Source organism: Arachis hypogaea, chromosome 19 (genome assembly GCF_003086295.3).
Source record: "Arachis hypogaea cultivar Tifrunner chromosome 19, arahy.Tifrunner.gnm2.J5K5, whole genome shotgun sequence".
Classification (NCBI taxonomy): domain Eukaryota; kingdom Viridiplantae; phylum Streptophyta; class Magnoliopsida; order Fabales; family Fabaceae; genus Arachis; species Arachis hypogaea.
In genome coordinates, this window is record NC_092054.1 from 143,605,921 (window position 1) to 143,619,650 (window position 13,730).

Here is a 13,730-nt window from a genome sequence, read left to right on the forward strand (position 1 = left end):
AATCTTTTTTTTTTTTTCTTTTGCGTCCGGGGGGAAGTTTATCATTTTCCTCGGCAAATTTCATGTATTATATAAAGACCGCTACTCTCCTCGGTAAACTTCAAGGAGGTTCGCCCAAATATAAAAATCCGTGGTTCTCTCCCATTTTTACTTTTCACCTTTCACTTTTTTATCCTTCCACACCCTCATAATCTTTTCTCTTGTTAGACTCTTCATTTTCGGTGTTTTTGAGAATTTCAAATAATTCTGTTCTTCTATTCTTTTTTAATTTAATTTATTGTTGTATTATTTTATGATTTTAACATGTTTATTTAGTTAGATTAAGTTTTGTTGTTAGTTTTTAATTTTAGTTAATTTGATAATTATTTAGTTTGATAATCAGATGATATGAGATGATATGAGTACCATGTGTTAGTTTAGATATTTTAGTTAGTTTATGTTGGTTAATGAAAAAATTGATTTTGATTATTATTTCATTTGAACTAATTATAGTTTTGGAGTAAAATTATAGTTTAGGGTCTAAGCATTTAGATTTTTTATATTTATTGGCGATGTGTTTGAGAATAAGTTAGTTAATTTTAAATTATTTTTATTTAGAATACTGTTTCAATTGAACTGATTATGGTTTAGAGTTAAATTACATTTTATAGTTTAGGTAGTTAGATTAAATTTAAATATGCTTGATAAAAAGTGAGCTAATTTAAAATTATTGTATTTTAATTTATTCTATCCTATTATAGTTTCATGGCGTAAAACATGTTAGGATACGAAGATACTTTTTATAGACAAGATTCGATCAACCATATTTCTGGCAGACTAGGCTGAGTAGTATAATTTATAACTTATCTATTTCAAATGTTTGAAATTTGTCTTATTATTGGTGGACTCCGTTTGGTTTGACTGATTAATTTTTTTGTAGGTGCCTCGAGTCTTACGTACAAAAAAAACTTACTACAGCGGCCACCCGAGTAGATTAGGTCACACCTTGGACGAGTAGGATTTGAGAATATGGCATATATGCTGGAATGGGATTATGACTGAGCATTGGTTTCTGCTTTGATCGAGAGATGGTGACCTGAGTCACATAAATTTCACTTGCCATGTGGGGAGATGACTTTCATCCTGCATGATGTGGCGTATCAGTTGGGATTCAACATTGATGGAGATCTAGTCAGCAGTTGCAACGGTGGGTGGGAGCAGTTCTATAATGGACGATCTATTAAGGACCTCTGTTAGGAGCTGATATGTGTTGTTCCATGCCTATGATAGATAGTCACAAAACAAGTAGACAGTCAATCTTACTTGGTTTTAGAATAGTGTTTGCGAGGAGCACGACAGAAGAGCGCCTACTGCGTTACACTAGAGGATACATCATGCAGATTATTGGGGGCATTCTGTTTCCAGATGCCTTTAACGCTCAGATGCAAATGAGGTCGCTGCCTCTATTAGCTGCCTTGATTGATGTGGGACGCTGTCATGGGTTAGCTGTGTTGGCGTGACTTTACCGCTCGGTCTGAATTCTGATATGTAAACACGGTCTCCATGCGATACATGGGATGGACAAATTGCTCTCAATCAAGTCGTGCATGCGACCATGCTGTTAGCACATGATGGCATGAAATAAAAAGATCATGAAAGTATCCACATTCACACTTACCCTTATCAGGAAGTACTTGGTAATTCTGCTATTTGAACCCGGACACGGCCGCTAACTCTTCAACCATGAAATTGGACCTGAACCGATCAAACTAATAAACATTCATGTATTCACATGCTTCGAGTTGAACTCGATTACATTCATCAACATCTGTGAAAATTTAACACCCACTTTAAGTTATGCCTGAGTCTCGGAATCCTTCCTCACAAAAAGTTCACCCAAATTGAAATAGGTCGACTTGACAAGAGCGGTGATGGACAATTTCGAGTAGCCTTCATCAAAGTGTTGATGCACTCAGAGATGTCTGTTGTCATGTGCCCAAAACGATAGCCCTCATCTGCATACTGCGCCCACTATGAACATGGTATTTCTTCAAACCAGCTTGTGATTGCGACATTCTCGCCTCTTAGACGATCCAAATAATGAGCAAACTCCCTATGCGACTTTTAATATGCTGCGTTAACAAGCATCTTCTTCAAGTTCTTTTTTCTTGAAGTGTGTCATGAAGTTGGCAACAATATGTCTTGCATAAAAGGCCTAGAAGGCACGCGGTGGTTTCCATCCACTTCCATCGGCGTTCAACGCCACATCAATCGACTTGTGCCTGTTTGAAATCATCACCAGACATGGATGGGATGTCACATGCAATCTCAAATAAGAAAGAAAAAATGACCAAGTCTCATTTGTCTCACCTTCGACTACAGTAAATGCAATAGGCAATATGTTTGAATTGCCATCTTGAGCAATAGTCATGAGCAAAGTGCTTCCGTATTTATCATACAAGTGGGTATCATAAATGGAAATAAGTAGTTTGCAATGCTTGAAAGTCTAAACACAAGGAGTAAACATCTAGAACATTCGATGAAACATGACACTATCGACTGATGCAAGCCAAGGCTGTGTTACAAGTTGCACCCAAGTACCTAATAAAAAACCATCAGTTGTTATAACATATAAGTGGTTACTTAATTAAGCACTTATAAGTAAAGGTGTTGTAATGAATCTTACCAGGTAAGCACATCTGCATTGCGAATAACCAATGAGAAATATTGTTGTATTATTCCTCTCAATCTCCATATATCCTAGCAATGATACTCTGCTTTACAAGTCAAATCTTTCTGTACGACACCTTTGAACAAAAGTGACTCTGCACACCTCCTTGCAGAACCCTTATGCTGATGATTGGATTTGCTTTGACCATTGTGAATATATGTTGAGCACTCACCTTCAAATCCAATCTTCCATGGTCTTGACCCATTGATGTTTGCATGCAAGTATGAGGACCACTGTATCTCCTCACCTCTCATTTTTCTTTCTTTCAGCAATAAGCTATGCGTATGTTCCATTGACAACCAATCCCAAACTGAAAACACTTTACATCATACTTCAACTGGTCGCTCTCTTGTATCTTATACGCCACACCCCTCCTAATGTTATACGTCTTAACTGCCATAATAACTCCCTCCTTGTTTTCATACTGTTGTCCAATCTCAAACTCATTGGTGGGATCACTCTCAGGGCCTCCTTGACTAAATAGACAATCGAAGTCATTGCCTCGAAATTCAATGAGAAAAAGTGATCCGACTGATCATATGGTCGGAAAATAGTAGGCTGTGTCAGTGCAATTCGTGTGTCATTGTTGTAGTTTATCTTTTCCTCCTTCTCTTTTGAAATTTTGGTTGGTTCAGCCTCAGCATTTTCACTGGCATCAGGGTTAACTTGATAGGGATCCATTGTTGGGTCTCTAATAGCAGAACCCTTATGACTTTTAACATCAACTTGCATCATACCATCATTAGAATCTTCGACATTTGACCCCTCTTGACTACATTCAGGTAGCATATTTAGGTCAACCATCGTCCTTTTAATATTTCTCCTGACCGCCCCACTTAAAGGGGTATCATCAACGGTATCTTCAGAAGTTCTTCCACCCAAGTCAACTAGAAAAATAAATAATTCAAACAGATGGATATTTGTCCAACGGGACCCTAATAAGACATATGTCCTTATCATCATGTAACTGATACCTAATTCACAAAAACATAAAATCTTATCAAAGCCGTCATCAAATAAAAAATAACAAAATAATGATAACAATTGTAATCTATATAATATACTTTTTGTAAAATAAAGTGTTATCTACTTCGGATGGACACTACAAAAAAACGCTGAGTACTGTCAGATTTAGCATCACAGAGTAGTGACAGATTTACCATCGATAATGATGTCGAATTCATAGGTTAAGTAACTACCAGCGGACTTTAGTTTCCGATGGTAACCCAATTAGTTAAACGCTATTTTTTGGTGACCTGCGACGGTTTACCATCGGATTTTTCTGACAGTAACAGAACGTAAACTCAAATCACGAATCATCTTCTCCCTCATTTCATATTCACCCACTCTCTCACTCATCATCGTTTTTCACCACTACTGCCGAGACCACCACCGTCATAGTTTCCTCTCCGTCACCGTCAACCCACCGCCGACACCTCCCTTCTTCTCCTTCTTCCCCTCTTCTCCTTTTTTCTTGCGCCGTTAAACTACCATTGCCCCCATCATCATCGTGCCGCCATTGCCCACCAGCCTTCGAAAACTTCCCTAGCCTTTGGCGACCACCCTTCCGCTTTTTCTAATCCCAACAACGTCATAATATCGCTACATCTTCACTTCTTCTCAATTTTCTCCTAGTTCTGCGTTTTAATTTTTTTTAAACTCTTTTTCTTTCTTCTTCAAATTATGCTTTGATCAAAGACTCGTCATCAGTGAAATTTACTGAGCATCTGATGCTAAAAGCTAAGATTTTAGAGATTTTCCATGTCATCACTTATTCCACTCCCACCAATTCTCAACCACTAAATTCATCACAATCATCAACTGTGTTTAACAGCTTGGGATTCGAGTTTTCCTCTCCTCTCAATGCGATATATAAACCTAGCATACGATTGAATACTTTTTCACTGTAAAATAATGCTCCGTAGTACTTATTAATATATGTTCAGAGAATTGCTTCATTGCTTGCTTAAAGGAAAACAACAAATATAAATAAACAAAGAATATATTTTGAGTTAATATTCATATTCGTCTAGAAAATATTTTTACATTTTAATTTTTATAGTTTAGTGTCTAATTTAATATTTGTGAATCACGTTACTCTTTAATCTTTTTTAAGATTCTTTTAAAACCTTTAAATGAAATTAGAATCAAAATTTAAAAGATTTTACGAAAAAAAATAAATTAAAAAGTTTTAATTATCATATTAAATAACCGTTAATTAGTACGCCGTCAATCCATCACAGTATTTTATTAACGTTTTCTATGAAAATAAGATTAAGGACCAATATGAATTACGGATATTAAATTAAATGATCAAATAGAATAAATCAAAATTTTAAAAATTAAATTAAAATATAAATATAATTTTAGAGACCAATCTAAATATATATTAACTTATTTTTTATTAATTAATTTGCTTAAGATGTATTTTGATTTATAATTTGAGTAATAATATGGTAGAGTATCCTAGAAGGTCGACAAATCCTTTGGCACCCAACTTTTTGGGCAGGCCAAGAAAAAAGCAAGATATATAGTAGTGAATCTTCAAGGTGCATTATATCATCCATCTTCAAAGTCAGCCCCAAAGAATCCAAGAAAAAACGATATCTCTTCTTTGGAGAATCTTTTAATTTGGAAACTAGCTAGCTACTAATGAAACGACTATATAGTAGTATATGTTTGAGTTATTATGTGCAGGTAGGCATTTTATAGTTATACTATTAATAACTAAATGAAGCCTTTTGATGCTTGGTTGTGAATGCATAACAAATTATTGAAAGGGTAGCAAACCAGCTCAAAGCACTAGCCATTAGCTAGCCAATAATAGCTACATGCATGTGTGTGCGTGTGTTCATATATGCTGAAGGTAAGTTTGGTGTGTGCAACTAAAAGAAGGCACACAATAGTATTGGAGCTTTACTAATGGTGCTTGTACTTTGAACTTTATTTTCTTGTTGTGTACAGCTAAGAAGGAATCATTTTTAGTCTCCCAGACAAATTCAGCTTGCTTTAGTCTTAGAAAAGTGATAGATAGAATTAAATAGTTTGATATGTTTTTTATGAATAAAAATTTTTCAAATGTGAGATGTTATAAAAGGAAAAATGTAATGATTTATTTATCTCAAAATTACAACAGTGCACTTTATTTATAATCAACGGATTGAGATTGGTTTATTATTTATTATTTATTATTTTATTTTGTCGGTCATAAATGATGAAGGTTCGACTATATTTTTATGTTGGTTGTCGAAGACCTAACACAACTCTCTATGAGGTGGTCAAATGAAATCTACATGTAAACAGTCTCTCTGTAGACATGATACATGACAGAGCACAATAGCGTCGTTTGATTCATGTAGCCGACCCCACTTAGTAGGATAAGGCTTTGTTGTTGTTGTAGGTCATAAATCAATAATTTTTTATATTTTTTATTTTTAAGAAATAAATAAATTGAGACGGATCAAATTTAAGATATTTGAATTTTTTAATAAAATGGGTTATGATAATTTAGAATATTTTTAGAATTAATGATATAAGGAGTTGTAAAGTTAATTTAAAAAAGAGATCGTATAATTGCGGATGTAATAATCAAGAGTATAGAGGAATCATTTGATTTACATGAAATTTAAGATTAATTTTTGGTGCACTTAAACAAAAAGAGACCATTATAAAAGAAAATTAATTGTGTCAATTAAATTTTTAAAAAGGAATTTATACTCTCTTATAGGTGAGTGTCTAATTGAAAAAAAAGTTTGATAAAAAAATTAACGTCTAGAGACCCAGTTGAAAAGAAAAAAAGTATAGAGATTTAATTAAAAATTCGGTGAAACTATAAGGACCTGCATAGTAATTAAACCTTAATAAAAAATAGTAAATTTAGACAATTTTTGGCTAATTTTTTTTATTTACCAATTATTTTCTATAATAAATAACTTTAAATCTCATAAACTATGAGTTTAGTTTTTATCATTATTAGTGTATTGACATAAAATTAGTCCCTAAACAATAAACATGATTCATAAAAAAACACACACACAAACACTATCCATGTATGATGTAACAGAGCATATTTTATCAGTAAGATCAGCCACACAAGCACTCACAAACATTAGAATCTTATCCCATTGCACACTTACAAAGAATTCTCACCAAAGCAACCTATAAACTTGCTATACTAATACTAGCACAATCATCAGTTCAATTCACTATTAATCCAGCTCAACACAAGTCAACAAAATTCTTGTCGTTAGAAACACTGGACAAACTTACCTGAACCAGATTAACTGAGTGGATTAGACTAAGCAATTCAACAAACACATGGTAAGCATACCAACCCAACAAGTATAGTTTAATTTTTTTATTTATTATCATATATGATCAAATCTAGAAAGTATTAGTAGGGATAGTAGGCTGCTTGTTTACCTCGTTGCAGGATTAACCAATCTAAGCAGAGAATTATTAGGAACAACCACATCAGAAATAGGTGTCCTCAATGCCTTGTCCTGATTCTCAAGACACTAATCAGTCAATTTCAACTAACACTAATGGAAAAAAATATTAAGAGATTTAGTACTTGCGTATTAATCTTCATTTGTGAGAAATCGAGAAGGAATTATTTGATTTTTAAAGGTATGCTTCTAAATCTTAGCTTTTGAGGACAGCAAGAACTTGTTGTTATCAAATATGGTGATTGTATTCTCCCAATTGAAGAGTTACGAACATTGCTATGATCCTATGGAGTTAAGAATTCGTAATTATAACCTAACTTCATAACAAATTTAATGATCAATTATGTCTCTTCCAAAATCCTAGCTATTTGACTTTCATTTATGCAGAATTTCAAATCAAGTCAAACGAAGTGTATTTATCAATAAGTGTTACTATGCAGAGAAGCTATGATAATCAAGTCAAGCACCGAGAAGAAGTGGATGACGATGGCTAGCACTCTATTGCAGAAACGACGAACAATTGTGATTGTGATGATGATCTCCACCGCTTTCGACCTCCTGGTTCCTCAAGTTTTGAATCCCCAGTCTACAGTTACAAGTTGGCAGCAATTTCAATCGGAAGAGTAGATCTGAGGATGATGCAGCACCGGTGGATCTGGAACTAGAAGACCTTGGCGACGGTGGATCCGAGACAACAACGCAGATCTGAGGTGGAGGATAAACGAAACAGGAATAGAGATGCGGTTTGAATGAGTGTAGGATGGACGGCGGTGGCAAGGCCTATGGAGGCGGTGGTCGATAATGGAGGAAAATGAGTTCCATTACAGTGACGGAGAGAAATGTATTTTCTGAAGATCCAAATCTCAACAAAGGAACAGTTTTTTTTTTTTTTTCTCTTTCAATAATTTAATTTAGGAATACTTTTACTGACAATAATTATTAATTTAAAAAAAATTAACAATAAAAGTAAAAGAAGTAATAATTTAGTGATAATAATAATTGCGACTATAACTTATGTTAATAATGGTAAATATATAATAGCCACAAAAATATAAATTAAATAAAAAAATAGTTAAAAATTTTTAATGGTCTAAAAAATAGGGAGTTGGATTTATGATTTTTTTTAATTTTTTTAAACTTGTCTCAAAATAAATCTGTAGACTTAATTTCTGTTTGGTCTGTGTAAGTAATTAAGCAGGAGACAATTTCGTTTTGTCTCATAAATTGCAGAAAATAGAATTAAAGCAGAGAGAATGAAGATAACACAGCCATGTATCCTGATTCAGTTACCTGTAATTTATATCGAGTCTCCACTACAATATTGTTGAAATTTTTACTATCAATTCAAGTATTACATACACCAATTCTCTAGAACTCAACTAAATCCTATATAGCTACACAAGCTTTAATATAAACTTCAATTGACTATATAACTATCTAGACTCAAGTGCTTATTCAACTTAGCAAGAGATACTTCTCAGGTACATAACACAAAACAGAAAATACAACAAAAAAAATTTAAAATTACTCTTGATTTTTCTTTTTAAGTGTTTTTCTTAGCCTTTTCACTCTATAACTTTTTCTCAATGTCTCTCTTTCTTGCTTTTTATCTCAGAAATAATACAAAAAAAAAATATACAGTAAAATAAGAAGGAGATGATGATTCACAGCATTTATGCTATAAGCCTATAAGTTGAACTGGATTTAGCTCTCTCTGATAAAGCTCTCTATTTTGGCGAAATGTTTCTCTTGAAATAGAAACACTGTCCAAAACATTAAACTCTCTCCCGGTATGAAATTCAGATTCTGATTCTCTCTCCTTACTTTAATAATGAGAATCAATTTCCTTTATATACCTTTTTTGAGCCACGACTAGGATTTTTTTCACCAAGTTAACTTAGCAATCTTTGGGCTTGCAGAACTATTCTCTTGTCTTTCTTCAATCAACCCAAAATTAGAAATTTGAAATCTAATTTGGTTTTACCGAAGAGGGAGGAGCCGCAGAAACTTTTCTTGTTCAGTGATAATCCTAAAATTAAATCCTTAAATTTGTGTTTTGGCTCAAAAAAACACTTTCAACCATTGATTCACAGTAGAAATATTCAGCCACCATTTTTTTCATTTTTTTTAAAATAGTGGTACAAAGAGGAAAAGAAGATGTGAAGCAATTAACTTGCATACAAATAAAAATAAATTACTTTTAACCTCTGATCTTTTTAACATGCTTTTGATTACCTTGATTAGACATTATTTTTTTTATTAACTTTCTTTTTCCTTTTTTTTTCTAGTGTTTGAACACAAACTGAAACTTACTCTCTACTTCCAACCAACATCCAAAGAGAACAAAGCTTTAGGGTTGCTTCACTGAATCTTGATTGGCATTAGACTTGGTTTATTTTTATCTCCATTCAGCTGCTTTGGATTTTCATGATTTGGGTTACAAAACTTACAACAAAAGCAAATTGGGCCTGCACACTAAAATACTTCATCAAATTCACTTAAGTTATTAACCCAATTAACATATTTGTCATCGATAATATATTATTTATGTTCTCATACTCAATTAAGAGGTCGCAGGTTCGAGTCACATATCTTTTTAAATTTTTGCCAATGAGTAATAGCTCAAATCGCATAGACTCCCCATTATCAATTAAGAGGTTGCGCATAAACTCCCCATTATCAATTAAGAGGTTGTAGGTTCGAGTCTCCTATTTTTCTAAATTTTGCCAATAAGTTATAGCTCAAATGACATAGTCTCCCCATACTCAATTAAAAGGTTGCGGGTTCGAGTCTCCTATCTTTAATAAAAAAAAAAAAACAATAGTAATTATTTTATTATTATCGTTAAAAATTTGTTACTAAAAATAATTTTTATTGTAATGTCTTGAACTAAATTATTCTTAAATTATTGAAATCCAATCCCAAGTATCAAACATGAACCTGCTTAAAATTTTGAAGACACAGAACATTTCTCTCCATAAGGAGATTGTTAAAATAATAACTTTTTTCAAAATAAACAATTTGAGGTAAATCTAACCAGGAGAAATCAAGATAAAACGGTACATAATTAAAAATTTTCCACATGGCATATGTATTATGTAATGTGATAAATTGAAAATTTGCACTGATAGGTATGTAATTATTAAAATAATCCCCTCAAATTTAATGCGTTGATTAAATCAATCTATTAAATTTTTGATAAATTAAATTTATCTCTACAGAATCGTTTATTTAAATTTTGTTATTTTTACTTACTCCTAAGAAATTTCTTTTAGATTGTATTAATATTAAACTTCTACTAAACATTTTTATAATTTACAATCAAATCACTACTCTTATTCCCATTTTTTCACAATCAAATCACTCACAACCTATTTTTCCTCTTTTTATATTTATTTTTTTTCTTTTATTTAAATTTTCATTTTATTTAAGTGTAAGAGTTTTATATATTTTTTTCGAAAAGTTGAACTCAATTTTGTAGGATTTAAAACCACATAAATTCAATAATACACTCCTAATGAAAATAAAGAAATTTAAAAGAAAAATTAAAGAGATCAAATTCAATTGATCTTGTAAAATTTTAAAATTAATTTCAATTTTATAGAGTTCAATATACCCGTGTGAAAATAACGGAAGTTTGAGTGGAAAATTGAAGAAAACGAATACAATTGATCTTGGAAACTTTTAAAACTAATTTGATTGAGTGAAAATTTGAAAAACCAATTTGACTACCGTTTTAACCATGTATCCCTAATGATGGATAGTAAATTTCATTGTTTATATGTAATATAGAAAAATAACTTAGAAATTATCATTCTATTTTAATATCAGTTATTTTTTAATAAATTTATGTAAATATACAATAAAAATAATCATATGTAAAATACTATCATGAAAAATAAAAATAACAATATCATCACCCTATAAAAAATTAGCATGCGCCCTGAAAAGTGGATAATAATCTGCCATTTTTTTTAAGTGCATCTTATTAGAGTCTAGGATCTTGGAGGTTTAGAAGGTAAGATTTAGAGTAAGTTCTTTTTTAGAAAGTTTACTTTATTTATTGACCCAACTAATCTGAAGAGTACGGAATGCTTCACAAAGATTGCTTAGTTTGGTTCATATACACTACGTGAAACAACACCTATATTCACAATGCAATTCTCACCCTATACTTGCTCGCTCATGCTATTAGCATCTCTTTGTCCAATAACCACACCTTGAACTTGCAAGCTCTTCCTATATGCTCCATTGCCCCAACTCATTGTGAGCTTTGCATTGCATCTTAAAATTTTGGACTTTTAATCTTAGAAAATTTATTTTTCCATGAGATTGTCTTCCAAGCTTAGGTTCCAATTCTTTTTCTACAACTTTTGAATTTTTTATGCGATGTTATTATCACTCTTCTCCTTCAATGAGATCAACTGCAAATTATATATATATATATATAGCTCTAAAGAAATATAGAGATAGCTAAGCAGTTGTTAGATTGGACAAAGAATTCCAATAGCAGTGTTAGCATGAGTGTTGTTAGGAGTTACCTAGATTGCTTTATGATATTCACTGGTTCTTTATGTTGATTTGCTCCACTTGTTGTATTGAGCTTCTCTCTTTCAAAAAAAACGTGTTAGCAAAAAATAGCAAAAAAATCTAACCAAAATGCAAAATGCAGAATGAACAAACTATAGTATCTCAGTATGCAAAATCATAAACCAAAAGACAAAGCAAACACCCAAATATCAGAAAAGAAAAAACCCCACACAAAGTGCATAACTAAAAATTATAGATACACCATGCATATATATGTAAATATGTCTTAGTTGTCATTACCACCTGCCCACAATTTTATTCTTCTATAGTAGCTCATCTCATAATATTTCTACTATTCAACTTAACACTGTTACTAAAACTAGACGAAAAACAAACAACGATAACTCCATAAAAGGCAACAACACGAGCAGGTGTACATTAAGGTATCAGAGCCACCACTAAACGCTTTGGTCAACACCGTCTAAGACAGTTGACCGCAGTCAGCGACGACCACTGGCTTCGACGTCCTGCCAGAGCTGGACCCAACCTTCTCGATCTCCCTCACGACATCCAGGCCCTCGACAACCTGCCCGAACACAACATGCTTCCCATCCAACCACTCTGTCTTCGCGGTGCAAATGAAGAACTGAGATCCGTTAGTGTTCTGACCCGCATTCGCCATCGACAGGATACCCGGTCCGGTGTGCTTCTTGATGAAATTCTCGTCAGCGAACTTGCTGCCATAAATTGATTCGCCGCCGGTGCCGTTTCCTGCGGTGAAGTCACCACCCTGGCACATGAAGTTGGGGATGACACGGTGGAAGGAGGAGCCCTTGTAGTGGAGGGGCTTCCCGCTGCGGCCAACTCCCTTCTCACCGGTACATAGTGCACGGAAGTTCTCGGCGGTCCTCGGCGTTGTGTCGGCGAAGAGCTCCATGATGATGCGGCCAGCTGGCTGGCCTCCGATGGTCATGTCAAAGAACACCCTAGGATTTGCCATTTTCACAGAAAGCACTAGAAGATGATCACAAGGTACTAATTGGATTTACACTAGTTAGGGTTTAAAATTGGGAACGAGAGGTATATATAGTAGGCTGTGACCGTTCGATTAGGGCACGTGGCATATGTAGTAGGTAACTATGGTTAAGTTGTTCACCGACCTGAGTTAGTGAATGTGGATCCAATTCAACGGAGAAGGATATACTTTTCCACTTATGTTTATTTTGGGGCCTTCTTGACAAACCTGGTCATATTGGGTGGTGTATCTGGAAGCTTCCTTAATCCATCTTAACCCAAAAAAAACAAACGACACCGCTTAATGTGAGAGTGTCAAGAATAAAAAATGAATTCTTCTTGATAAAGTAATATGACAAGATGGAGTATACAGTGCACAGTGCACACGTTTCTGGCATGCATGCACCTAGCTAATTAATGCATTAATGAATTACAGGTAATTACTGTAATTATGTAATTACTGTAACTATGTAATTTCAAGTGGCCAATGAGTAATAGTTTAAATAGCATAATTTTTCCATACTCAATTAAAAAGTTACAGTTCGAATCTCATATCTTTCATAAAAAAAAATAAAATAAAGTGGCGTGAGATCACTTGTCCCTCTAAGCAAAGTCCAAATTATTTGGTAAATTTCTTAGAAAAGATAACATAGAATAAAAATTTTTTTATTTAAAAAAAATGCATCACCATACTTTTGAGTCCAATAAACTCAAAATTATCGCGCTCTACGTGTCCTCTCTCTTGTTATTACTACAAGAAAATGAAACATTTGTAACAAAAATTTTGTATCAAATTTAAAATTATTACGAAAAAATGATTTTTTGTAATAATAATTGGTGATTGTTATAAAAGAATAATATTTTGTAACAACATTAAAAGTTGTTACAAAACATATTAATATTTTGTAACAACATAATTTTTTTTATTACAAATTATATTAGTTTTTGTAACGAACTGTTATTTTGTTACAAAATATTATAATGTTTTGTAACAAAGAATAAAATAGTTACAAAAATTTGAAATATTT

General features: G+C 32.9%; 1 protein-coding gene and 1 long non-coding RNA gene across 2 annotated transcripts; one reads left to right on the forward strand and one right to left on the reverse strand.

The window, feature by feature from the left end:
- Positions 1-6,714: 6,714 nt before the first annotated feature.
- On the forward strand, positions 6,715-8,124 carry LOC112779504 (uncharacterized). Its single transcript, XR_003190727.3, has 2 exons — positions 6,715-7,030; positions 7,599-8,124. It is a non-coding gene; the product is annotated as an uncharacterized lncRNA (long non-coding RNA).
- Positions 8,125-11,897: 3,773 nt separating this feature from the next.
- On the reverse strand, positions 11,898-12,902 carry LOC112775695 (peptidyl-prolyl cis-trans isomerase). The gene has a single exon (XM_025819515.3). It carries the CDS (start codon positions 12,686-12,688, stop codon positions 12,170-12,172), a length of 519 nt encoding a protein of 172 aa, XP_025675300.1. The 5' UTR covers positions 12,689-12,902; the 3' UTR covers positions 11,898-12,169.
- Positions 12,903-13,730: the final 828 nt, after the last annotated feature.

Coding starts and splice junctions, on each gene's coding strand:
- LOC112775695 (XM_025819515.3), bottom strand. CDS start 12,688: ATGGCAAATCCTAGGGTGTTCTTTGACATGACCATCGGAGGCCAGCCA.